Source organism: Uranotaenia lowii, chromosome 2, assembly GCF_029784155.1.
Source record: "Uranotaenia lowii strain MFRU-FL chromosome 2, ASM2978415v1, whole genome shotgun sequence".
Taxonomy (NCBI): Eukaryota; Metazoa; Arthropoda; class Insecta; order Diptera; family Culicidae; genus Uranotaenia; species Uranotaenia lowii.
Genome location: NC_073692.1, coordinates 249,136,175 through 249,164,068, shown reverse-complemented (window position 1 = coordinate 249,164,068; position 27,894 = coordinate 249,136,175). Strand labels below are relative to the sequence as shown.

At 36.9% G+C, this 27,894-nt stretch overlaps 2 protein-coding genes across 2 annotated transcripts; one reads left to right on the top strand and one right to left on the bottom strand.

Annotated features, from left to right (window-relative positions):
• Positions 1 to 226: 226 nt before the first annotated feature.
• On the top strand, positions 227 to 18,123 carry LOC129744454 (uncharacterized). The gene is made up of 8 exons (XM_055736977.1): positions 227 to 420; positions 3,223 to 3,355; positions 3,428 to 3,526; positions 3,679 to 3,912; positions 3,983 to 4,077; positions 4,178 to 5,705; positions 14,417 to 14,649; positions 14,711 to 18,123. The coding sequence occupies exons 1-8, from the start codon at positions 413 to 415 to the stop codon at positions 14,877 to 14,879; spliced, it is 2,499 nt and encodes an 832-aa protein (XP_055592952.1). The 5' UTR covers positions 227 to 412; the 3' UTR covers positions 14,880 to 18,123.
• A 1,014-nt stretch (positions 18,124 to 19,137) lies between these two features.
• On the bottom strand, positions 19,138 to 20,744 carry LOC129744455 (lysosomal-associated transmembrane protein 4B). The gene is made up of 5 exons (XM_055736978.1): positions 20,587 to 20,744; positions 20,323 to 20,518; positions 20,128 to 20,266; positions 19,795 to 20,074; positions 19,138 to 19,727 (listed from the first exon to the last, which is right to left on the bottom strand). The coding sequence occupies exons 1-5, from the start codon at positions 20,698 to 20,700 to the stop codon at positions 19,413 to 19,415; spliced, it is 1,044 nt and encodes a 347-aa protein (XP_055592953.1). The 5' UTR covers positions 20,701 to 20,744; the 3' UTR covers positions 19,138 to 19,412.
• Positions 20,745 to 27,894: the final 7,150 nt, after the last annotated feature.

The following is a 27,894-nucleotide window of genomic DNA, read 5'->3' as shown; positions in this document are numbered from 1 at the left end:
TTATTTTTTATTATTAATTGTATAATCAGTTTGATATTATTACTTTTCTCATTTTTAATATTTTCATTTCAACATTACCATCAATATTTCCTACAACCCTAAAAAACGGTTCACAAGAAACATCTTATGAAAATTGTTATAAGAATTTGCCGGAGTGTGGCCATTTGGAATTTATTTCTCAGAATTTTGAGTTAGTCCGCGAGACTGTGTTTATTCTAAAAATTGCTGCAGTGTGCGTAACATTTATTTTTCGTGAATGTTTTCTATAAGCTGTTATCAATTTTTACAATAAATTTTACTGTTGAACGAGTTCAAATTATACTGAAAAGTATGTTATCCTGAACACTTTTCGTTGATTTCGCAATCGATTTAGCAGTATTCTCCAGTGATAGCATCGATACAATTCTTCAAAATGTCTAAGTAAGTATGTTTTAGGAGCTACCTTTTACAAAAATATGCTTAACGAATGTAGCTGCTTTATCGATTTTTTTGGGTGAAAACGCCTTAAAACCTTTTTTATGTAGCAGCTGTTAAAAACTTTAATATAATTTACATGTGAGATGAGGTCCTCATTATTAAAGTTTTTATGAGTATTTTGAAGTAGAGAAAATACATCCATTTTTGTTTTTGAATTAATTAAGGTACACCGGGGTAAGGGGTAAGTTTAAAAAATCATTAAAAATCAGCAGTGAAGCAATTTTAATAAAATTACATTCAATGTGATGCAGAACATACTGTTTACAAACGCTGAAGAGATGAGCTCGATAGAAGCAAAGCGAGAAATCACGTAAATTGTAATGGACTGCTGGTGTCTACTTACCCCGCTTTATGGGGTAAGTGTGGACGGTAGATTTTCCCTTTGATTTCTCAGGAAATTTTCAAAAAAATTGTGTTTTCTTGGATAAATACGTTATTTTATTGCTCGAGCCGTATCTTTTTCACAGTTATTGGATAGATTACAAGTAAATTGAACATTCTGCATTAAAAGTTTGAAAAAAAAAAATAGTGCACAGTATTGTTTCAATAGCCATCGTCAACACTTACCCCGCGTCCACACTTACCTCGGTGTACCTTACATAAAAACATAAGCCTAGGCATAAATGTTATTTCCTTGACCCTGATTTGGGCTGACGTTAAATCAATAAAGAACAACTACAATGTAATTCTCCATTAATTACGAACTCTGAATCAACCATTAGCTGAAAACCTTTTAAGCGGGCCACAGACTACACAACATTTGTACAAATGCTATGAAATTCGATGAAATTTTGTCGCTGTAAACACGATTTGCATAGTGTATGGCACTGCTTGAATGAGCGCCCAAACGGTTGGAGTAAAATCGGTCGGGATCGAAATATTTTGTACAAACCATCCTCCCAGCCGGGGTGGAGATGGTTTTTTTCGTTGCTGTTGCTGTTTTCGCCAGCAATCGTTTGTGTTCGCGTGAAAAATGTTTGTATAGTGTGTGGGCGAGCATAGATCAAACAATCGTCGTGGAATCATCGAATTTGTACAGGCCATTTGTGTAGTCTATGGCCCGCTTTAAATTAAGCAGAGATGTAAAGCGGGCCACATGGCACTGCTTGAATGACCGCACAAACCGTTTGAGTGAAATCGGTCGGGATCGAATTTTTTTGTACAAGCAACCCTCTGTGGCATGGTGTATGGTGCTGCTTGTACAAAACTCAGGCCATTTACTCAGCCCCATCCGGGGTGGAGAGGGTTTTTGTTGTTACTGTTTCCGCCAGCAATCGTTTGCGCTCGCGTGAAATATGTTTGTATCGTGTGTGGGCGAGTGTAGGATCAAACAATCGTCGTAGAATCACCGAATCTGCTCAAGCCATTTGTGTAGTCTATGGCCCGCTTAAGCGGGCCACAGACTACACAACATTTGTACAAATGCGATGAAATTCGATGAAATTTTGTCGCTGTGAGCACGATTTGCATTGTGTATGGCACTGCTTGAATGAGCGCCCAAACGGTTGGAGTAAAATCGGTCGGGATCGAAATATTTTGTACAAAACATTCTCCCAGCCGGGGTGGAGATGGTTTTTTTGTTGCTGTTGCTGTTTTCGCCAGCAATCATTTGTGTTCGCGTGAAATATGTTTGTATAGTGTGTGGGCGAGCATAGATCAAACAATCGACGCGGAATCATCGAATTTGTACAGGCCAATTTGTGTAGTCTATGGCCCGCTTTAAAGAGATCCCTTCATGCTACATGCAGTGCCGATTATAACAGCTGGACAGCGGGCCACAGACTACACAACATTTGCACAAATGCGATGAATTCGATGACATTCTGTCGCTGTGAATACGATTTGCACGTGTATGGCACTGTTTGAATGCAAATCGGTCCGGATCGAAATATTTTGTACAAACCACCCTCTGTTACATGGTGTATGGTGCTGTTTGTACAAAATCCAGGCCATTTAAACTCATCAGGGGTTGAGGGTTTTTTTTGTTGTTGCTGTTGCTGTTTCCGCTTGCAATCGTTTGTGCTCGGGCGAAATTTGTTTGTATCGTGTGTGGGCGAGCATAGATCAAACAATCGTCGTAGAATCATCGAATTTGCACTTGTGTAGCCTATGGCCCGCTGAGTAAATGGCCTGAATATAGGGTAGATATAAACAAATATAGTAATATAAACCAATATACCTCATTCTTCAAAAAACAAAGCCACACATCAAACACGCCATCATGTGAAGAAAGTTCTTACTATCATGTACAATCATCGACGATCTGAACTCTTCTGGTGGATTTCTGACTTGTGGGTGGTGCTGTTGTCGCTTGGGTGATAATACACTCAAGGCGGGTAAAGCTTCAGGTGTGTTCTTATACCAATGCACGGAATCGTCCATCTTGTGACAGGCAATCGTAATCGTAGGCATGGTAGACGAACAATTCGCTCCGTCTCCACCCCCCCCCCCCCCCCCCCCCCAATGAGAAACTTTTGGTACTTTTCCTCAATATGCACCCACCCTACTGACCCACCCTGAATACACTATCAGTGACTTTAGTAGGAACTTTCGTCTGTAGGTGGTGCTGACATGCGTGTCCTTGATGAGACGTATGGAGAAGGCTGTCAGTGAGCCATATTTGTTTTACTGTATTTGGTATAAATATAATTTCTTTATATCATCCGCGTTTAGGATAGTAAACATACTCTACGAAAAATATGCATTTTCTTAATTGATACTAATGTAACAACTATTCATTTTCAGGGAAATGATGATTGTGTTCGTGTACGACACTGCTAAGCATGATGAATTTCATGACCCTATAAAGTCAGTTATCTACTTTCACCCGTCATGGGTCTCCGAAACGCAAAAACTTCTTCTGTGTGGTCAACTCATGGTAAGTTTTGTAGCTCAATTTTCTCAATTACCTACATAGTTAAAGTTTTTTTCGAAATCTTTTTTTTTTCAGGGAACTACTCACTTTTTGAATGAAACATTGTTCACTCCTAGAATTATCTCGCTACAGAGTGGAAAATTTGCACTTAAATCCTTCGGACGGTTTGTTCTGGTAATTTTTTTCAATAATTGTGTTAATGCATATGGTTCATTAGTTAGTGATACAAACAAAAATAATTCGGTTTAAATTTCTTCTTATTTATGAAAGTTCACTTTTGTCTTACATAAATACATGATAAAGCAAGTTGAGTTTTTTTGTTTTAGGCCGTTGGTTCAGATAGGAATATATCAGAAAATGTATTGGAACATAGAGCCAATTTCTTGTATACATTAGTAAAAATGTATCACTGCGATATAAATGCCATCCACGAAATTTATTCAAATGATCAGGAATCGAAGTTTCCTGATAAAATTTACAGCATAATGGAGAGTTACTTACCGCTACTACAGTATAATGGCAATATTTTTCAAAATGTTTCTAGTTTGAAAATACCCAAGGTAATTTACTTACATATATGTACATACGTAATTAAAATAATTTTACAAACACTTGATATTAAATTTACAGAGTGCAAGTAACCTTTTTCTTGAAGCTACTCAGATTCTTCAAAGCTTTCAACAGACGAGAGGTGTTCTGGGGGGAACCATTATGTACCACAACAAGTAAGTTTGCATGCAAGGCATTTTAAGAATAGGTTATTTTTTCATAATCAATTTGACGTATACCAACTTGATAATTTTATGTACCATTTATTCATTACAGGGTTGTTGCTAGTCAGTTATCGGATAACTTAACTAAAATATTCACATTATCAGATTTGTATCGGCTAAAGTCGTCAGAGTATATAAATGCGAACTTCCATATTCCTGTTGGAGTGACCCTTATAAATGCATACATACCGTCAAACGAGTATGAAGAACTTTTGAAGACGTCCACGCAAACATTTAATTTGTTTGTGAACTCTTCTGCTAAAGATACAATGCCATTCCAAATACGAAAAAAATCGTTTTCAAAAGATTCACATTCGTTAATGAAACGAGATAAGTCTTTGATCTTCACAAACATTCCAGAAGAAGATATGGATGATGGCATAGGAACGATGAAGGCAGTGGGCCAAAAGAAACCTTTTTTCAGCAGGCCTACACATCTTCCCCTGTTTTTTAAAAATCCCTCATCTGTAGACGTGATGGAATCAGGATTTAGTTCAATTAATTTTGACGAGACGGACAGTTTTCCTAATTTCATTGGAAAAACGAGTGTGTGCTCGACGCCGCTAACTGAAAATAAGGTTTTACCTCACAGTAACGTTTTATCGATTTGTGCGGCAAATGAAAATATAGAAGAAGAACAGCCATCATTGGAAAACGAATCGGCCTTGCCGATTATGCAGTCATTTTTTAAAGAAACAGATTATGCTAAAAGTGAAAAAACTTTCCCAGTTGAATTTCCAAATTTCATAAGCAATCCTTATAAGTCCAGTCGAACGCGATTTTCGTGTAACAATATAGATGACCTAGAAAGCTCTATGGATCAAAATCATTCCGATCGTAGTTCCGCTGTAGCAGTACCTATAAGACAACACACCTCCGGTTCAAACATGTTGAGCAAATCTATAACTGATCCAACTTATCCTATTTTCAACAACGACGGTAAAGCTGTGTCATACAGTTTATTTAGAGAGTGTTTAAAGCTCTATTACACAGATTTGCACCAACTGGCAACTGAAGAATCACCAAAGAAAAATTCTGCAATAAAAGATCCAATATTTCCCGCCATGATCGATGAGCAATCGGCAAAAGAAGAGTCTATGCCAATTTTACCCACCACCAAAAAAAGTAGAAGAGATCTTAATCTACCCCTCAAAGGTTTGAATTTAGACACCAGGAATCAAGAAATTCAACATGCTACCAACATATTTGATTCACCTGTAAAACGTAAGAAACTTTCTGGTCTACAGTTGACACCGTTGATGTCTAAACTTACCATGTTAGCCATCAGTGACCAACAATCCAGCGGGTTTTCTAGTTGGGATACAACACCAGGTTGTAGCGGATTAAGTAACAATCCACTAACTCCCCTCGAATATCAACCGAAAAGGCGAAAATCCAAAACATTGATGACCAGCATCGCAACCACAATTGAAGAGGTCGCAGATACCACAAGCACGTCTGACAATGATTCGTCGAAGCCGATTAAAGTAGAACTATTCATATGCGTGCAACAGAATATGACCTTAGTGTTGCTGCTACAGGAAAAAAGCTGTGAAAAGGAAAATACTATTCACTCTCTGGTGAGTTGAGCATTTGATATCATGTAGCTATATTAGGGTGCAGCTAAAGGGGTAATGTTTGTATATTGGCCTAAAAAACTGATCTGTGTAAAAATTCAGCTCAATCGGACTTCAAAATCACCTAAAGGGAGGGGGTAATTTTTTGCAGCGTACAAAGCTGATGCATTATTCCCCATAGACGCCTGTTTGTGGTAGCATTCAAGTAACCTTGCCACATACCGCGAGTCATCTTATTTTAAGTGCATGCGCACAAAATCGCGCTCAAAAAAACCTGGAATTGAAAAAATCTAACATTTTTACCTTATTTTTCTCTAAAAATGTGCTTAGAAATTTAAATTGTTAACTTACTTAAAGTAAATCGCAAAATTGATCGTACACCCTTTATTCATTCTTGAATTTTGAGTTTTTCAGGGTTTAACAGTAAATAAGTAAAAACAACTTTAATCCATTAAAAAATACCTCCTTTTTATTCTTAACTGTGAAAAGAAAAATACAATATCCAATCTAAGTACTAATCGCGCCCGATGTTGCTTAACTTCGGTGATCAAAAAGAAAAATACAAGTTGTTTACATTTTCACTTCAAATAAAAAAAAGAAACAACAAAACACCATTTCAGACGTGGCAAAATTGATCGTACAGTACTACTTTTTCTTAAAATTTCATTAAAAATCAATTCATCGAAAGTAACGAATATCAAAAAAAAGGTTGTACCTCTGTCTGCGGTTTTCACATCGACGGTAGGCTATTTTGGCGGTTTACCATCTGGCAAATGGACCTAATAGGCGGCATGACTTTTGGCGGTTTGGTCGATTTGGTGGTTTACCATTTGGCAAATGGCCTTGTTTGTCTTTTTGGCAGTATGCAACATTTCGCGGTAAGATATTTGTCCAGAAATATAATAAGCGAATGTTGTACTGAAATGTTTTTTTCGTTTAGAAACGTAAAGCGTAGGACAGGACCATGCATCATTCTAGTTCGAACGCGCAGCGTTAGGAGGTGGCCTCTTAGTTCTGATCTATGTTTCTAAGACGGTCCCGTTTTTTTTAGCTTTACTGAAAGATCTAGGAAGGCCCCGTGTTACTAGGTTTACCCAAAACTAGGGACAATCCCCTAGCCCGGTCCGCAACGCGAAGCGTAAGGATCATACATCATTCTAGTTCGAACGCGCAGCCTGAGGAGGCGGCCTCTTAGCTCTGATCTATGTTTCTAAGACGGTCCCGATTTTTAGGTTTACTAAAGATCTAGGAAGGCTCTGTGTTTCTAGGTTTACCTAAACCTAGGGACAATTCCTTAGCCCGGTCTGCAGCGCGGAGCGTAAGGACCATACCTCGTAATTCTGATCCATGTTTCTAGGACGAACTTTTGAATATTTGAAATCGACCGCGAAGTGACGCAGTTGCCAATTATACATACTGCCAAATTGACTCATTCACAAATTGGGAAACCGCGGAGTGTTATAAACCGCTGAAAGGCAAACCGCCAAAACGGCCATATGCCAAATGAGAAACCGCCAGGTGTTACAACCGCCAAACAGGTTCATAGGCGAAAAGTCATACCGCCAGAATGAATACTGCGAAATGGTTTACCGGGAGCTGTGATGCAATCCAAAAAAACAACTAAATTAGTATTCGATATGACTGCCTTTGCATCTAGCACTGCTTGCAAGCGTGATGCGTTTTTGCTCTCTTCCAGCGATATTTTTCACCGTTCCTTCGTATTTCCAATTTTTGATGATGTACTGCACTGTAGAGTGGGTTCTCCTAACAGCTCCTGCTGTTTTCCGCAATGACTTTTAGCGACAACACATACTTACTACCAACGATCGCGTCGCAATGTCCGTTTCCTTGTGCCTGTTTGCAATTTTGATCACAACTCTTCAAAATTCAGCAAATCAACAAGAACAAACAGTGCCCAAGTAGTTGCAGGGTGTTGACATGACACATTGACAAAAAAAACTTCGCTTATGCAAATTGGTCTTGTTTATACATCAAACATTTCAGGTTTAATAAAAGGTGTACGATCAATTTTGCATATCTTTCATTTGGGATTTTTATCAACTTCTTGGCCGCCGGTCGTGGCCTAGAGGATAGCGTTCCAGTCTTCTAAGCTAGAGTCCATGAGATCAAATCCCGATCACGGCACATATAGAGTACTCTTTCTCTGGTCTGGTGGTTTTAGCATTTGTAAGATGCTAGCCATAATATCCTTGAAAGATGTACACCTTTAGAGTTAAGTAAATTAGATCTCTTCAAAGAAACATGAAGTTTCACTGAGATCCTATATGTGTGTGTTCGTTTTTAAAATTATGAAATAAGCAAAACATATTTTTCAAAATTGTCGCGATCAAATCAATAGCTATATCTGTAAACAATTAATGTGCATCAAAAACATGATCGTTGAACCTTTTTTTTCAAATCAAATAAATGAAAAGAGTTGGTAAACCATATGTGTACGATCAATTTTGCGATTGACTGTATTACTTACGGCGTGTTCGTAAATTGATTTTTTCTATCGAAGTGATTTTTTCTATCGATGCTGGCGTTCGTAATTTCAACAAACTGTATGCAAAAGCATTGGAAGGTGATTTGACATCTACCAAAAAAATCGATGCCTTCCCCAAACAAATCAGTTTACGAACACGCCGTTAATGGTCCCACGTCGATTCTCCGATTCATACTGCCGCTATTCGCAAGACTGTCCCATATGCATTTTCATCATTTTTCAGATTATCTCAAAAATTGTTCTAATACAGTTAGTTCTTCAGACTAAAAACTTTCATAACATTGTTCTCAACAAAGGTATATGAAAAAAATACCAAGTCATGTCTGTCCCATATGAAATATACCCGTAAAGCTGTCTATTTTTACAGAATGTTTTAAAATTGCTCCTCTAATTTACGTTTATTTTACAAATAATCATAGAATGTGTGCGGCAAAATAAGCATTCATTGAAATTACGAAAGTAAGACTAGATAAAACAGTACAGGTAAATCAAAAATAACAATAATTTTTACAAGCATTATGAGTAAATTTCACCAAACTGTTTTTTTTAATTTCGTATGAGGCTTATTGAATTGTTCGTTGTAAAACATTGATAATAGTCAGCTACAAAGCCATATTTTATAAGTTTTTGTCATGCTGTTAGTTGCTGTTTGGACTTTCATAAAATCTATGAACCAAAATACGCGTACCTGGTAGCACACGCATAAATTATATTGAATTGATTTATATCATTATATATTTGCAGCCCAGATGCTTTGCTTGCTTCTGCATATAGTTTTATTGTCTAAAGCTTATGGTAACATACTCAAAATCTGGTGCAAAGCTGATTTTAGGTGTAGGAATTGTCTCAGAAAATCCAAATTGATAAAAAGTTCGAAAAACAGCTACCTTTGAAAATTCGTCATAAACTTTGAATTTCGTTTTTCCAAAATCTAAAGATGCCAAAATGTGACAAATTACGTCAATTTTACAATTTACTTTTTTTAAATTTTCTACTGTAACTAGGGCAGCTTTGGCGGTTGATTGATTGAAAAGTACGGGTTTTACACAACTTTTTTATATTTTTTGTTCCCATGATATTAAAAAAAATCAAAAAAAGTTCCACGCATGCAATATATAACTTCAGCTTTCTCAGGCACGAAGTGAAATTTTTTCGAGCACTTAAAAACAGATTTACAGCCGTTTTCCTGAAGCATTTTTTTCATAATTTTTTTTTGTCTGTAAATAACTTTAAAATAATTGATTGTAGCTGAAAATTGTCTTAGAAGCATATTTGAGTCACGTCATAAGCTTTTCAAAACTATAAATTTTTTAGAAATCGGTTGAGAGTTTTAGCGAAAATGGTGTTTGCCGTCATTTGACCGCTCGCGGTATGAATAGGTATATACAAAGTGTCGGTGTGCGACTTTGATAATCACTCGAGATCACCCACCGCACTATGCTCTATCGCCGATCAACCATGGTGGCCCACCTAACCAACTGCTGCGTCAAGACTGCCCGTAACTCGAGCCTGTGCTGAGAGAATGTTTCATCACACGTTCGTTCGTGCCCTACACATCTCCCTTTCTCTCAGAAGAAAAAAAAACATGTTTTATTTGAATAATCCATTTTTAACTCATATGAACACGATTGAAACGTCATACCATGTGCTCTCTTTACTATTGACCATTTGCATCTCTAGCAAAACTCAGAAGGCATTACTATCGTCAAGATGATGCCATGGATTTAAATACCACTTTTTGTAATGAGGAGCTCAAACTGCACTGATTAGAACATTTTCATGGAAGATTTTGAAATAATAATTAAATTTTGCAAATTTTAGTGAGGAAAATCCACAAGTTTTTCGAACTTCGATGGTCTTTTTTATAGAAAAATTGCAAATTTTAGTGAGGAAAATCCACAAGTTTTTCGAACTTCGATGGTCTTTTCTATAGAAAAATTATTCGAAAATCCAACTTTTTTTCTGTACCTATCTTGACGAGCAAAAATTCTACTACAATAACTTGTTTTCAAAGTGGAAAATTTCCAGCAGATTCTTCATATTATCAACGAAAAACATAAGTTTCTTAGTAAATTAACAGATTTTTCGTGATTGTGAAGTCTCAGCCTGTACCAATACTAGAGCAGGCCTGCCTTGGCAATACCTCCTTTAAATATTCCTTGGATCCGATGTGCTCTTTCCGATAAAATTATTTGACATCGACGAGCAGCGTTGTCACATTCAAACCTGTGCTTGTAATATGGACGAACTATAGACACTATAATTTCATATATTCTGGCAAAGAGAATGACGGGAGACAATCGAAATGTCATTCGCGCAGAGCCAATCGAGAGCCAATGTGGGAGAAATTCAACACCGATTCATATCACCACGAAACAGTCTTCAATTACTGCCTCACATGACTCTTACATATTTACCAGATGATTTTTTCTAACCGTTTACTCATAACATACTATTTATTTTTAACGAAAAAAACTCATTTAGGTATATTTTATCTGTATCTTGTAAAAACTCATTCTTTCCCCTTCATTTGTTGTTCGAAAGACAACTATTCTGTAGCTACGCTTTATCTGAACTCTTTACTTCTTATCTCTTTCACATTTTCTTATTTTCACTTTTTTCGTCTCTTTTATTTTTTTTTAACGCCTCATTCTTTTTTCAGTCCAGTTCTAAGGCAAACTATATACTTTTTCTAATATTCCTCATCATGAGTTTTGCTCTCATTTAACTTTATTAATTTTTTTTTATTAAATTTTCCATTCTCATGTATCAATAGTATGATTTTTCAAATAAAGCTGCTTGCAAGGCTCTTCGCTTTTCCTTCCTCAATAATGGTTCATTTTATCTTCTTTGTCCTCAAATTTCTCTCTATAATGCTTTGTTTTTTTCTCATTCTTGTGCATTTCACCTACTCTCTTACTCACGATTAGCTATTTCAAATCCCCAAGCTTTACTTTTCCTGTTTTTCTTAAGCAGTTCTCGCTGAAGTCGCTGTTCTTCAATACGGCCTATTTTTACATGGAATTATTTGGCTGTCCTCTCAACTCGCTGCTTCTCTTTGCGGTCTTCCCAACACGCATTTATTTGGCTGTCCTCTCAACTAGTCATTTCTCTATTATAGCTGTCCTTTCAACTTGCTGTTACTCTTTGCGGTCCTCCCAACGCGCATTTATTTGTCTGCTTCTCAACTAACCATTTACTTTCACAGCTGTCCTCTCAACTCGCTGTTTCTCTCTGCGGTCCTCCCAACACGTATTTATCTGGCTGTCCTCTCAACTCGCCATTTTTCTTAAATTATTCAAATCTTTTTTTTTACATAAGTATCATGAATATTAAATTAATATTAAAAAAAAACCTTATTCTGGCAGCACTGGACTTTTTCATTCCCACCCAACTTAACAAAAACACGTGTTTTCTCTCTGGTGGGTGATCTCAAAAGAAGATCTGTTTTCTATAGATCTGTTTTGTATAGAAAAACAAAACAATTCACTTCGAAACAGTTTTTAACTTTGTAATTGTTATCAAAAGCAACACGGTCCTGTATCGGTCGCCAAATGTGCAACTTTGATAATTACTCGAGATCACCCACCGCACTATGCTCTATCGCCGATCGACCATGGTGTCCCACCTAACCAACTGCTGCGTAAAGACTGCCCGTTACTCGAGCCTGTGCTGAGAGAATGTGTCATCACACTCACACGTCCGTTTGTGTCCTACACAGTCGGTATGTTTAGTGTTAATTTAATTTGCATTTATAGTGTTTCTTAAAAGCTCATCGACCAAAAAACTCTCGAAAAGAGGAAGGTACAGATTGTTAAAGTCATGTAACGTTGTTATTTATTTTATTTAAACCTACTCAATTCATATGATAAACTTACGTTATCTTTATAGAGATGCGTCCTAAACATCATTTCAAACTTATTTTCATCAGTAAACAGCCAGTAAAGTAAATAACATTGCGCAGATAGAGGGAATCAAATGATAAACTTACCAAAGCAAAAAAAAAAACAATGTACGAAATTTTACAACAGTTATCTTATTATCTGTGAAGAAATAAATAGAAAAACTGAAGTTTCAACCGAGAAATCCACGAAAGTTTATGAAAATCTTCAAAGCCGTTTTTCTCGTTTCGTTGATTTTTACATATGGGACAGACTTGCCAGCAGCGGTAGCATAGGGCCGTGGTAAAAAAACCACTGTTGACGATCCTGAGCCAGCGTCTTCACTTGGTCCCAGTCAAGCTTCTTGTCGACAGTTCGGATTTCGGCGGCTAGGCTTCGCCGCCACAAGTTTCTGGGTCTGCCTCTCCTTCGATGTCCCTATGGATTCCAAGCACCTTTCTGCAAATCTCGTTCTCATTTTTTCGCAGTGTGTGCCCAATCCATCTCCACTTACGTTCACGAATCTCGATTTTTAGCGCCATTTGATGGCACCGGCCAGGCCACCGTCGTCATCGTCAATGTGCACCAAGTTGACGTTTGAGTTGAAGATTCGGATTTTCGTTCGTAGAGAGTGGTACCACCAGCAGGTGTTATCTGGCTACCAAGATACTGGAAGCACTCCATTTTTTCAGCTTGTTGCTCAGCTAGCACGAAATTGGAAGGATTTTCTGTGTTGGTTTCCATCGGCTTGGTCTTTCCGACATTGATTTTGAGACCTGCTGCCTTGGAGATTTCGGTGAGGTCTTCGAGTTTGCTCTGCATGTCTTAATGTCTTTGGGCAAGCAAAACAATATCTTATGCCAGGTCAAGGTCGTTTAGCTGCTCCATTGTAAAACTTCACGCCAATTCTCAGTTTGATCTACAGTCAATCGAACCAGTCAAGATCTCATCCATTACGATGGGAAAAAGCAGCGAATATAAAACACATCTTTATCTCACTCCAGCAGTTACCGAGATTGGATCGGACAACACACCGTCGTGCAAGACCTTGCACGATGCCTCGTACTGTGATTCAATAAATTTCTCTGGGACTCCTCGTCGTCTAAGAGCAGCCCAGATGTTTTCGTGGTTCAGTCGGTCAAACGCTTTTTCGAAATCAACGAACACCAGCAGAAGAGTCCTGGAATTCGTTGATTTGTTCCATTATTATTCGTAGAGTTGTAATGGTCCACACATGATCGTACGGATCGGAATCCAGCCGTCGGAGCGTAGCGTTAATTTTCTCCTGGATTCTGTTCAAGATCACTTTGCAGAGTACTTTGAGTGTTATACAGATCCTATGTGGTTTATCTACACAGAAAAAAAAAATTTACTATTACGTGTCACTGAAAACTGCAACCTTTAAAATAAATCACCTGTAATTAACAAAACCTGTAATTTTAAATTGTTTTTCTTGAAAGTTAACGTAGATTCATTTACTATTCCAGCAAATGTCCTGTAAAAAAGTTGTTCACTAAAAATTAAATGTCACGTAATCATGTTTTCGACCTGTAAAATTACAGTTAATGTTCTGCTCCTTTTTGTTACAGGACAATTGCTTAATTTTACAGGAAATAATTTTTGCTGTGTATAGGTAGGGACAACCAAAACTTTAGTATTAGTTCGTTGTATCCATACAGTTGTTTATGAACGATTGTGACGTAACGCGACGCCATTACGGAGTCAAGTATTAGGCGTCCAAATGTAGCCATAGAAACTTATTAGGAGGGATGTTTGGGACGCAAATAAAATTGTTTATTGTTTAGAACTCATAGCGTCGTCGTACTAGGCATCAGGAAGGAAAAGCCTAAATAAAAGGGTGCTTTGATTGTGAATTTTTATTAAACATGATACGTTGCATTTCGTCGATGAATGGCGACTTCAACGTCGAGACGCTCATGAACGTTTATGACGTAGCAATCAAACATTGAAAAAACTTATTCTCACACTCGTGCAAGGGTAGTCTTGTCCCCACCTATAGATAAACCACATAGGTTCAGATCAACGTTATGCCTCGCCAGTTACCGCTATCTGTCCTTTCTTCGGGACCTTCACGAGGATACCCTGCATCCAGTCGACCGGGAATGTTGTGAACCGGGATATCAGTGAAAAGACGGTGCGAAATTTTTGCTGACAAGGAAAGGTCGGCACAATAGATCAAATAAATTGGTCGCAGTGGATTTGCTCATACAAAAAAAAAAGATCGGCTTTCAGCATTTCAATTGTTAACACTGATCAGTAAAGGTTTTTTTCTTTCTTATTTAATGTTCTATAAATTTTATTTACAGTTCGAAACATGCGTTTCAAAGTTGACACGCATAGAAAACAGTCTCCACCAAGTGATGAGCATTAATGTCGAAGGAACAGATAAAGGTGACAGTAGCTACAGTTTTATCTGTCTGGATTCTAAGTGGGACGTCAACAACCGGTGTGGTCCTTGGACATCAAAAGACCTACTTACTCTTAATTCATTGCATGACGAATATAACAGCAATCGCAAATTAATGGAATTTGTTGTTAAGTAAGTTCGGGAAGTTCTGTGGTTTCTATAGGATTTGTTTAATTAAATTTCGTCATTTTAGATCTCAAGACGCAGTCATCTACGCATATCGGTGTGGCCGCTCGGAAATATATTACCAACAGTCATCAATGATTCAACCAGGATTGCCACCCCCTCATGATACTATGGGAACCGTGCCAATTTGTGCCAAACGTCGGTTGGAACGAGATCATAGAATTCTATTGTTGTAATATATTTAAAAAAAATCAAATAACATAAATCAACACCAACATGTGAAAAGGGTATAAAAGACAAAGACCCGTTTTCAGTGGATTCAAATTGCCCAATATGAGCTCTACTTAACACAAAACCCGTTTTTAGTTTATCAGTTTTCGTAAGATTTATAATGCAGTTTGAGCAAAGGATCTAAAAATTTTAGAGCCAAAAAATTACATTATCCTCACACAAATTGTTTTTTACACCCTTTACTCCACAACAAAGCAAACGGTCTAGATGCAAAACATTAAAAGGGGGATGATGCGGAAAGCTATTCAGTCACTCCTATAGGGATAATCATGAGCGTTTATGAAAAAATTGGGGAAATTTTATCTCCATCTTACTCACACATATGAGACATACAGTACAAAGGAAACGGTGTATAAAACAATTAGACGAAATTCATACTCCAGCTAGGTTCTATAAACAATTGCGAGCTATTTTTCCAAAATAATTAATTTTCTCGAAACGTCATAAATGAACATAGACCCTTTTCACGTGTCGGTGCTGAAATGACTTCTTTGAGATCGTTTGTAGCAGTGGTTGTATATTGTTGAGTATGAATTGAACAACCTTCTCTCGCTCAACGCTTTACTCGAAAGCAAAGATTGCTTTGAGGCAGCGAAAACGACGATGATGCATGCGCTCTCAACATGGCCTGCCTTCACGAACCAATATACATTCGAGGCAGCGAATCCGAAAAACCAAACGAATGGCTCTCACTCATCTCCGGTTACAAGCTTGAGGGAACCGAATTCAAAAGGCATAGCATACGTCCTTTCTGTTCGCTCCTGGATCGAATGCCCGAGGATTTTGCTATTGCTATTAGTGCACTGCAACTGCGCGCAGGCAGGCAGCTCGTTTTTCGTTTCTTTTCTTCCCCCTCTTTGCACTCTACGTTGCGGCGCGAGCCTGCGATAATTTCGGTTGTTGTTCCCTCAACCATTGAGAACAGCTTGAATATGTTATCCTCAACACCCAGGATAGCTAGATTATTTAGGTATTCTACTCCGTTGCTTGCATATGTATTAGTAGGCCAACAAATACAAATTCCATAGAAATGTATGGATTTTTTTTTTAATGTTAGTTTTCTTACAAAACTACTGATTTTAAAATTCTTTGAAAAATATAAAAATGTTAACCAAAGTATTTGAAATGCATTAAGCGCTTATGCGGATGGAAAACATATTTTTAAAGTGGATTTTTTATTGAACCAAAAACATCGCTTTTTGCTAAATTCACTATAACTGATTTTTTTTTTAAATTTTGTAGGACCTAAAATAAAGTATTATTCATTACAATTGTAACAAGTCATTTTTAGCATATTTTTACAACTTCATATAAAAAAATGCTTTCCGAAATTCGAATATTTTGCTGAGATACTGCTAAATTGCCAAAGAAAAACTGTCTCGTAGTCAGAATATAGAAAGCTTTTGAACATAAATTTTACTAATTGCTACACAAGGTATTTCAAAGAATGCAAGTGATTACTTGTTTGACCAATAAGACCCCTTAATTTTCCATAAATTGTAATTTTGTTTCAAATCCCATACATATCGTTCAAAATTTCATAACTATTTTTGACCCTGCGTTTACACGGCTCTGTCGATTGAGGTTAAGCGCAAAGTTTACCTATTGATCTACCTATCTTGCTCAACACCAGCTATCGGCTTGAGTCCAAGGGGCTGAAAGAGAAGAAAATTCCCGAACTGACATTTTAGTACCGCACTGACGTTTTGTTACCAAAATACCATTGAAATCAAAGGGGAACTGACGTTCTGGTTCCAAAAAGTCAGAACGGTACGTTTGTATGTGATTTGACAGTTGCTTCAGTCCTTTGCTTGAGTCAGGTTGATGTCATGCTGAGGCGACAAGCAGCGCGTTGATTTGCAACACGTTCACACGCCATACCTGCTCTCATTTGATCTCCATGGAAAAAAGCGCATACCTGTCATACTGAGCGCATTGGAAAGCGCGACAAAGCTGATGCCAGGGTGTTTTGAAGCGCGACAAGTAGGAAATCCAATGGGAATATTGTTTTTTCTCGGTTTGAAGTAGTGATTCCGGGTTATAAGCACAATAGTTCGAAGATCCGTCCGAACTTGTGATAATAAATGTAACCATGGTCAAGATTGTCAAGATTTATCGCGTAAATGTAAATGTCAAGGAAGTGCTGGTGATTAAGTGTAGAGTGGAGCGGACCTGCTTTTGACCCCGAAAAAAAAACCTCGGACGCACCCAAATAACATAAACGTCTGGAGATGTTGGTACACTTCAACAGATGGCAGCACATGATAGGCTTCTGAGTCCAGGGCTGGATGTAGCAGCAGAAAATGGATGCTGAGCTGCTGAGAGGAAACCGGATGAAGGGATAGAGGGGCATGAAAGGTCAACGATCGGGTACGGGAACCATGGACCTTTAACAATAGGGTCATTCTTCGTCGCAACTCTAAGTGAATACTACGGCAAGAAAAACGCCAAAGTATCTTTCGTTCTAAAGGCCATGTTCCTTTTTTTTTTTAAAAAAAAAGCCGTTGAAGCTACGGTGACCTTAGTGAGTTAGCGAGAAATAAAATAATTGTGTGTGTGTAGAGGACTCCCAGGTAACCTAAGGCTCTGAATGCCAGCAAATTACCCGACCTAACGCCAAGTCGCCATTTTGTTCCTTCTATCACCAGGACCCCGTACTTTACTCTTTTGAAGTCCGGTAGGAGTACCCGAAGCAGCTTTCCTGAGCGTCAATCCTGCCTTACACCCGCGACGTGTCCGGAACCGTGATCGCCATCCAAAGGCGTCGCCAACTACCGTCATAACCAGCGGACGTGTGAGGGCCGCTTCCCATCCAACGAGACCGTCCGGCAGGCGGCACCCTGTACTAACACTAAGTTAAGAAAAATACTTCCGGCACATGCTTTTTAAATGTTAAGTGAATTCTTTCAATTAAGTATTTTATTTTTAACTTTGATTTTTTATTAGAACAATATCAACATATTTTACAATCTTCTTTTAATGAGTTATTAATGTGTTGAAATCAATACTGATTTAAGAATCAGTCTAGTTGAAAGAAAAAAAAGGATTTTTGTTGATAATTTCGTTGACGTCACTAGAATCGTCCATCGGTCTCTGTTCCAAGCTATACACTTTGTTTCCAAAAACCGTAGAATCGGCCAATATTTCGTTGGACTGCTTCAACATGTAATTACCGTCGTCAGTCACCATCTATTGTGTAAAATATAACATTGCATCAAAATCGTATATAAACTGAACAACAACACTTACAAAATCAGGGCTTTGTTGAAAATTTTCATACTTGAGGGTTGTGTCGATAGGGAATTCTGTGAGAGGTTTGATCCCTATAAGAGCGACTTGAGCTTTATAGTAGTCTAATTGTTTTTGCATTTCCTGTAAATGAGAAGGTTTGTTAAATGTTATAATCGAAATTTTGTATGACCAAATGTAATAAATAATACGTCTACAAGATAAATTATTTTTCTTTACGTTATACCAAACCTCAGAAGATTTGAATATAAATATAAGTATAAAGACACAATATTGGAAATCATAAAAACAAAATACCATTTACTTTTTCAAATTAGAATTGAGTGAAACCATTACTTACCACTACTGAACATTATCCAGAACGAGCTACTCTTTGCGATTTGCTTGTGAAGAATCTGATGTTAGATTTACCTTATTTTAAATTAATCATTTTCATAATCCGATATATAGGCCCAAGAGTATGACAACATGTTAAACATGGTAGCACGGTCATCATGTGCTAAATATCCTCCTCCATTATCGGTCTCATGAGATACCGCCAGGGAGATAAAACAATTTTAGATTTTTCAAACAGTATTGATCGATGTTATTTAAAACATTTCAATTTTTTCAAGAATTATGTGATGGATGGATGACATCCTGGTGTTAAAATTCTTATGATCGAATAAAAAAATCAAGAATTATGTTGTAACTCCTTCAAACAGGTATTTTGGTACCCATTCAATGTGGATATATTCCGTTTCGATTGTGCAAAGTATTCTTAAGAACAGACTTACAAAAACATTTGCAAACTTTTGCATCTTTCCAAATAATTTTGCTTTTTTTTATTTCGAATTATAATCCTGTTATATCGGAAGGTGCCCTTACCTATTCTTATAACAACATTTAATAATTTTAAAATTCCCAATGTTCCAAGTAAACATATTTTATGAAGGAATCAATACTGTAAGTCTGTTCTTTGTGGTTGATTTACTTAATAAAAACATTTTTCCAATTGATTCTTGATGTAAGCCCGTTAATAATTCTAATGACAATGGTAAATTAGATATTCTTAAAGTTTATGTTTCAACCGGTTTGCAACAGTGATTATTTTAATTTGTAATAGTATGTTATCTTATAGTCGATAGTAAAATTTCATTATTCCAGGAGACATACATATATTAATTTCTCCTGTATTTAAATAATCAGCAAGATATTTGCGGGTAGCGCTTTTTGTTGTAACACTCATTCTACTTTTGACTATTTGCATTATGCTGGACGCTACTGCTAGCGTTGCTGGTTGAAGGTTCAATTATTACTACTGCACCAAAACTTTCATCGGATGCCAAGTCATGTCTTTCCTGATTGTCATTATCCATAGAATTGTATGGCGGCGGTTCGACGTTATTTGAAACAGTGGTTTCCCCGTTGGCAGAGGTGTGCGAGGTTTCATCGGATTTATTTGTCATAGCCATCGCTACAACGTATGATGGTGGAGGTGCTTGTTTCAAAGCTTGAGCCATGGCTTCATCATAGTCAGGGAGAAGTGAATTATTATCGCGTTCCTAGAATCAAACATGGGTTTATTCCAAACATGGTTTTAGCTTCTTACCTGTTAATTGTATTAATTACCTGGCGCAAGTTGGTTGTATCAGTCGTATCCGGTATAATGTAGGGGAGCATCGTCAGTAAATTGTGCTGCCTGAACGTAAGGTATTTGTAACAGCGCCAAACAATTCCAATTGCATATGCTTTGAGGAATATGAACAATATGAAACCAATAAGCATAAGTACTGATAAAGTTTGTGGACTCAATTTAAGAAGTTCTTCGCGCCAGGGCAATCGATTTTGACTTTCTGTAATCCATAGATGCATTGATCTTATGTAACAAAGATGTCCTGCTGCAGTAAGACTGAAATAAAACGTTATTCGTTGAATCTTGGGTTGATCTTTTTGTTTTCTTACGTGGAAATTGCGAAATCAAATATCTGAAGACAGAAAAATGGCAACAAATGAGAAGGTTTCCCTTTGAAAGCTCCGTAAATCAACATCAAAGTAACTGCAATCATACACAGAAAAACCAAACCGCTCATGTCAACATCATCTGAAAATATAAGCCATTATACCATATTTATAGACAAAATATATATAGAAACTAACTGCTGTGGAGGCCTGTTTGCTGGAAATGATCACGATAGGCATAAGGCGGATCTACTTTACTCAGCGGCGTTGGAAGTATTGGAGCAAAAGGTTCGTTTTCATTTTCTTCACTGTCGCCCATATCATCAAGCAACAGGTGATAGTTGTTGGTACGAATGATTACTGATAATATTCCAAGCGCCAAAACGTTTAAAAACTGGAACAAAACAGACCAAAAAAGTAACTGTAACTACTTGTTTGATATTTAATATTGAATATCCTTACCAAATGCCATACACCGATGATAATAGTTGTTGTACGAACGTGAAGCCCGAAGCAACATGTCCATTCCTTATTTCTGGTTGATGATGGTCCCATTTTGAATCGGATATTTAACATGTCGCAAAACCGAACAGAGCTGAAACAGATAAATTTAAACTTTCATTAGAGTAAAAAAAGTGAGGCCGTATTGTGATGTTGTAATAGAATTAACTGCTAAATTAATGAAAACGCTGGTATAGCTCATTAATACAAGGAATGCAAATAGTAAACGGGAGCATTATTCTTTATGCATAGTATTTTTTATGGAAACGACTCTAACCCACGAACTTTAAGTTGCCCATCAAACGAGTTTAGAAACCATCATGACATTGATAACGGAAACCAAGTGTCGGTTGATCTGCTATTTGATATCTTACGTCCGTACTAAAGCATGGACTACAAATCTGGACGCATTAAAACGGGTCTATCTCGGAGTTATGTACTTAAACGAAATCAAAATGTTTTGTACTTAAAATGTAGGGTTTTTATTGCACTTTAAAGGAAAAATAATTTAAAAAAATATTCCGATGTTGTTTTGATGAATTTTCTAACTTTCCGTCGAGTACCACTCATTATAATTTGGACACCCTATTCGCTGACCTCAGCGGCCATTTTGTTCCACAATCTCTTCATCTCTGTTCTTTCTTGAGTCGTCCTACCATTCTTCTTCATCTTCTACTTGACAATTACCCAAAATTTTTCGATAGGGGGAATTGAGAGCAGTGGGGTGGGTTGATGTTCTTTTCGACAAAATCCACCCGTTGGCCCAATACCACTGTAGTACCTCTTTGCTGTAGTGGCAACTTGCCAAATCTGGCGTCACCTCGTCACTGCATTAGTGAACCTGCATATAAGAGAAGCGACATCTGATCCCTCTTAAAATAAAATATTTGGCCACATCGCCGAAAGCTTGGACAGAAAAATCCTCAGCACTGCACTGAACGAAATCGAGCTATAGAAAATATCACATTGATCTAATAATTTTAAATGTACAGGGTTCATTAAACGCTATTGATAAAATCAGTAGAAGCTATCAAAAAATCCAATAAATTCTATAGGTTTTTATAATTTATCATTATTAAATGCTTAGCTCAGCGAAAAACATTAATAATTCCAATGAAATCTAAAAGGTTGATTTAGTATGCATTTCATTAGAGAAATCCAATAACTTCCACTGGGATTCTTTGTGCTTCTTGCTAGTATGCTTTAACTTGTTACGGATTGTTATCGTCAGTGTTCCGAAAATCACTCATTTTCAATGAATGTTCCTGATTGCACTTCGCAACTGAACGTACAGCGATCGGGTTTCGTTATTGATTGCTACTGGACTTAGCCGATCATCGATCGTTCTATTCATCGCTAAAATACAGATCACCTCGCACGATGTTTGCTGTCAAAACAGTGCAGCACTATCATCAAATTGGAATCTCACCATTGAGCGATGCATACGGCGAATCATGTTGGGCTAGGATCAGGAGTGAATGGTTCAGGCAGTGAGCGAGTGATACATGTAACCGATCATTAGCAAATGTTGTTTGATTTTAAACATAGCCAATTAATAAATTTATTTGTTTTTACAGCTTTTTTTACTACAGTAAGAATAAAATCAAACTGTAGTTGTGTTTGTGATGGAAAGATGGTCACTTCCGCCGTCTTTTCAATTTCTAATCAGCCAGGCGGATACTGAGTTAGTGACATTCAGAATGGATCAGTTGGTATCTCACTTATCTCCGATATGCGATGTTTGCAAACCCGATGATTCTGAATGATGGGACTCGGTTGGCATTGCTGAGTAGAGCGCTGATCGAGATTGCATACCAGTCGGGCGAAGCAGTTGCGAGAGGCGCTATCCCATTATACAATCAGAATGTATCCAACAGGAAATCCTGAGTGTTTATTTTGATTGATTTTCGGAACATTGGTTATCGTATCGCCATGCCAAGTTTCGTTATTTTTGCCATGAGTATTTAAATAACGTCAAAATTATCACCCCACTGTTGTTCAAAACTTAATGTAAATAATAATTAAGGATGGTTAGTAAGTATTCGAATAACTACTAAGCAAATTGGTGTTGACTGTGGAATTTTAATTTCTGCATTTTAGTTTTACGGAAATGGTTTGGTCACTTCAACAACCGTGAAAAGCCTTTGTGTTGAAACTCAAAAGAAAGCTTAAAACGGTTCCTAAACTCATGGACAGCAGCAGACACTTTGATACAACCAGAAGCAAAAAGTGCATCGGCCGACACAAGCATCACATATTTCCAGTAAGTTTTCCCATAGTTGTTAATATTTTTTCATTTCAAATGATTATTCAAATCCAGATTGCGAAACCTCTCGCAAACTTCGTAATGGAAGAGGGCAAGCCGGAACATCCGCTCATCGAGGACAAATACAACAAAAGGGGCTGACCCATGCCTAACGGTATCTGAACTCGGTCGAAGGAAATGTTAAACGCACACGACGAGGCGCTCCGAAATTTCATCCTCCCCCAGCAAGACACTTTTGGAAAAGACACACCATGTCCCCGTAAGTTAATGTTTAATTAATTGGACTTATAGATTTTTTAACTAGATCTTTTGTCATTGCAGTCGCAGAATGCGGTGGTTAAGTCGTACGACATCAAAGGTCTGCACACAAAATTTTCAAGGCCGAAATTTAGCAAAAATTTGCTCAAATTTGACCAGCTAGAAACTTAGCAATCAATTTAGCAATATTTTTAAACTATTATTTTAGCAAACGAGCGAAAAGTTAGCCGCCGCAATTTTTACTCAAATTTTTAGCAAAAACCGGAGGAAAAGTGCGCTGGTTCTGAAATTTCAAAATTTATTGTTTTTTTTTTCTCTGGAGAATCAGGGAGAATGTTTGATTGTGAAATAGAATACACAAATTTCCTTCACTTTCATTTTATTTTTCACATTTTCTGCTATTTTCTCTCACACTTTTAGTACAACGGAAGTTCCGATTCCGGCGAGCCAACTGCCGAGCCATTTACTTCAACGAATGCACCGGAGTGTGTGCCGGATGTAGTTCGTTGATATTCCAGTTGTGGTCCCCCTTCATTTCCTGTCTGTTGCGAGTTTCCTGTTGCAGTTGTAACCTGGTCGGAAGAAAAACAAACAAACAATTTTGAATTAAAAATCGGAAAATTTGTACAATTCATAATCGGCCCTTACCTGTACGCATCCGGTGTCGATTTGGTTAGTATTTAGTTGTTGACTTAGCCACCTCTAGAACCACCAACATCGAACTTTCGGCAACGCGCACTATTTTTCTTCCAATCCGCGGCGGCTGCTGTCTGTACACAAAGCGGCTAGAAAACCTTCGTTTTACTAAAATCAAGCAAAATGAACTTTCTTTTTGCTAAAATCAAGTAAATTTAGCTTTTTGCTAACTCAACAGTAAAAAAATATTTTTGCTAACGGAAAGTAACAGCGAAATTTTGCTAAGTGGAGCCCCGAAAGTTTTGTGTGTGGGGAAGTGAACACCATCACCTTCCATGATCAAGCAAACTGAACAGGAAACGAAAATGAAAAGTTGCATCGAGAGGCCGGCGGAACTCGGGATTTTATACCTACCGGGTCAGCACAACCACAATCAGAAAGCAGTTTTTTTTTAAATAATATTATGAAGATATTCTGTGGAAAAAAAAATCAATAAATGTATCAATTTCGATAAACAGACTTATCAATACCCGAGAAAATATTAAAATCATTTAAAAAACAGGGCTTGTGATATAGCTCAGTTGGCAAGTCTGTTGTCTCCTGAGCCGATGTCCACGAGTTCGAGCCCAAGAGTAAATATCGAACACAGTTGTACCGGATAGTTTTTCAATAACGATCCGCCAACTGCAACGTTGATAAAGTCGCGAATGCCATAAAGATGGTAAAACGACTATAATCGAAACAAAAAAAAAAAAAAATTAAAAAACAAAAGCATATTAAATGGCACTCATGGAACCAATCATTTCATTATCGAAATCAATAAATTGTATCAATTTGGTTTTTTATTATATTCATCGGAGATTTCGATAAAATGAATCCTTCATCTCCTGATAAAAAGTATTGGATTTTCCTTTAGGGAAAAATTACTAAAATTCCCAATAAACCTCATAGCCCGATTTTGTTCAGTGTGTATCGTGGCTCAATGTTCAAGCTCTAAAGTGAACGCTCAGTAAATCTAACAAAACAATATTGAATTTGATGCTCGGTGGATCGCGATAAACGGTATAAAAGACTTAAATTTTGTTAGCAATCACAAAGTTTTCTAACTACGAACACGAACCATCGGAGCAGTTAAAAAAATTGCTCCTTATCATAAATTCATATGACGAGCTTTAAAATGATTTGCTTGAACTACAACAGCAATCACAATACTCTCTTTGGTTTAGTTTTAAATTCCCAGACAACCACACTGAACAAAATCGGGCTATAAGGTTTATAGGGTCAATTTAATGAATTTTAACGTTCAGTGTGTGATAGAAGCTAACAATAAATCCAATACAAAATATAGAAAAATCCAATGAATTCCACTAACTTGTTGTACCTAGAAAAATTTATAGAAAATTCCTATACATTTAATCATTTTGAAGTTAATATACATAATAGCGTGCCTGAATCGTTGGTTAAGAAGAAACAGGTTTCATTATTGTTCGGGAAACATAAACCGAGAAGAACGATTTTATGTGTACTTCGGTACCAGTACTGTTTCGCCAAAGGATTTAACCAGCTGAACCTCATCGCCGCGAAATTAGCCAAAAATTTATGGAGGTAAGTGGAACGACGAAAATATGTAATGGCTGAACGGCTTGGTTGTTAATATTTTGGAATTTATCCCAACAGGTTAATTATTGTTGGTCTTGGAATGCCGGACAGCAGCGCAGAAAAACAGCTTCGGATTTCAGCGAGTTCGAGCACAGTTCTGTCTTTAACATACATACACAGCAAATTTAACATACAAAACCAGCAAAATTTTGCTGGTTTTTGTCCCGCTGACTTTCCAGCAAAATTTCCAGCAATTTGAATTGCTGGAAAAATCAGCAAACATTAATGCTAGATTCCAGCAATTCAAATTGCTGGAAATCAGCAATCCAGATTGCTGGAAACCAGCTATTTCTTTCAAAACATTCGGCTTTATTTGGTATCAAATTTATATTTCAATTCGAAATTAAATATTGAATACTGCAATGATGATGATGAGCAATAAATAAAAATTATTTTCTTCCATTTTTTTTTAATTATATAGGTACACAGCAAATTTTTTTTTGCTGGAAACCAGCAAAATTTTGCTGGTTTTTGTCCCGCTGACTTTCCAGCAAAATTTCCAGCAATTTCAATTGCTGGAAAAAACAGCAAACGTTAATGCTGGTTTCCAGCAATTCAAATTGCTGGAAAATCAGCAATCCAGATTGCTGGAAACCAGCTATTTCTTTCAACACAACTGGCAGTATATAGTATGAAATTTATATTTCAATTCAAAATTAAAGTTTAATATTGGCTGTGCATACAATAAGCAATAAAAACAATTATTTTCTGCCATTTTAAAAAGGGATTAATTTATTTTCCAAAAAAAACTTTTTTTTACACAACTTTCTAACACCGGCTCTGGCGTGGCCGCTTTGTGCCAAAATGTTGATCATCCGCCACCTGTAAAAATAGTTTTGATTAGTATCTTCTATGGAATATCTACCTGTACAATAAAAAGTTACCCTTGACTTGATGCCTTGTTGCTAGAATATAGAGGAAAATAAAATAATTATATTAATTTAACCTTAATTCGTAAAATAGAATCTCACCTTACTTCAGCGTACGAAACAAAAACAAACTCCAAATTGACAACTGGATTGCTGATTTTCCAGCAAACTGGATCAATTGCTGGAAAGTCCAGCAATTTGAAAACCGATTGCTGATTTTTCAGCAAAAATGACAAGCACATAACCGAATGCTGAAAAATCCAGCAATTCGAAAACCGATTGCTGGTTTCCAGCAAAAATTTGGATTGCTGAACGTTTCCAGCAATTTTTTTTGCTGGAAATCGAGGCAAAAATTTACAGTGTACATTTATTTCCAAAACTATATATTTTTTCAATATACCAGCACCTGCTCTGCTCTGGTGTGGCAGCTTTGTGCCAAAGTGTTGATCACCTGAAATGGAGTTTGGATTAGTATCTTTCATGAAATATCTATCTATCCAATAAAAACTCACCCTTGACTTGATGTCTGCAGACCATGGTTGCTATAATGTAGAGGAAAATAAGAATAATTGATTAATTTATTCAAAGTTTGTGAAATAAATTCTCACCCTTTTCAGCGTACGAAAACAAACAGACTCCAATTTAACAACTCGATTGCTGATTCTCCAGCAAACTAGAACAATTGCTGGAAAGTCCAGCAATTTGAAACCCGATTGCTGGGTTTTCAGCAAAAATGACAAGAACACAACCGAATGCTGAAAAATCCAGCAATCAGAAAACCGATTGCTGGTTTCCAGCAAAAAATTGGATTGCTGAACGTTTCCAGCAATTTTTTTTGCTGGAAATCGAGGCAAAAATTTACTGTGTAGGTAATTCATATTTTTGAAAGATTTCTTTTGAAATTCTATATGCGGATTTTTTTTTCAGAAAACATAGCCTCGCTGGAAGAACGAATATAACGGAGCGGATATAACGGAGTCATAAATTCCATCTACAACAGGAAAGTTTTCGACAAGTTTGTTTGTCATCAGCACCCCGGAATGAATAAGGATTTTGCGCCGGATGAACATGCATCACACAAAGGAACTACATCCCATTATGGATTTGTACAACAAAAAGTGTTAAAGTGCAGTGCAGATTTAATTATCCATTTTTGGAAGTATTTTTTTAAGTTAGATTTGCTGCAATAAATGTTGAACATCGAGAAAAATGTGTGAATTTATTAATGATGTGAAATATTCGAATAAAATAATTCGAAATACCAGGCATATTTTATTACAATGATAAAACAATTTATTACACAAGGTTAAACAATAAAATTTATTAATTTTGCTCTCTATAATATTCATTGGATTTTCCTTTAAATTAAATCATACGTCTACTGATAAAAAGTATTGGATTTTCCTTTAGTGCGAAATCACTAGAATTCTCGATAAACCTTATAGCCCGATTTTGTTCAGAGCAGAAGTCGTATTTTCTTTTACAGATTACATCGTATAGAATGAGTTCCCTCTTAGCCTTCGTCGGTGTCGGTTGTATTTTACTCTCGTTCATCGATCAAAAGGCAGTGATTTTTTTTCT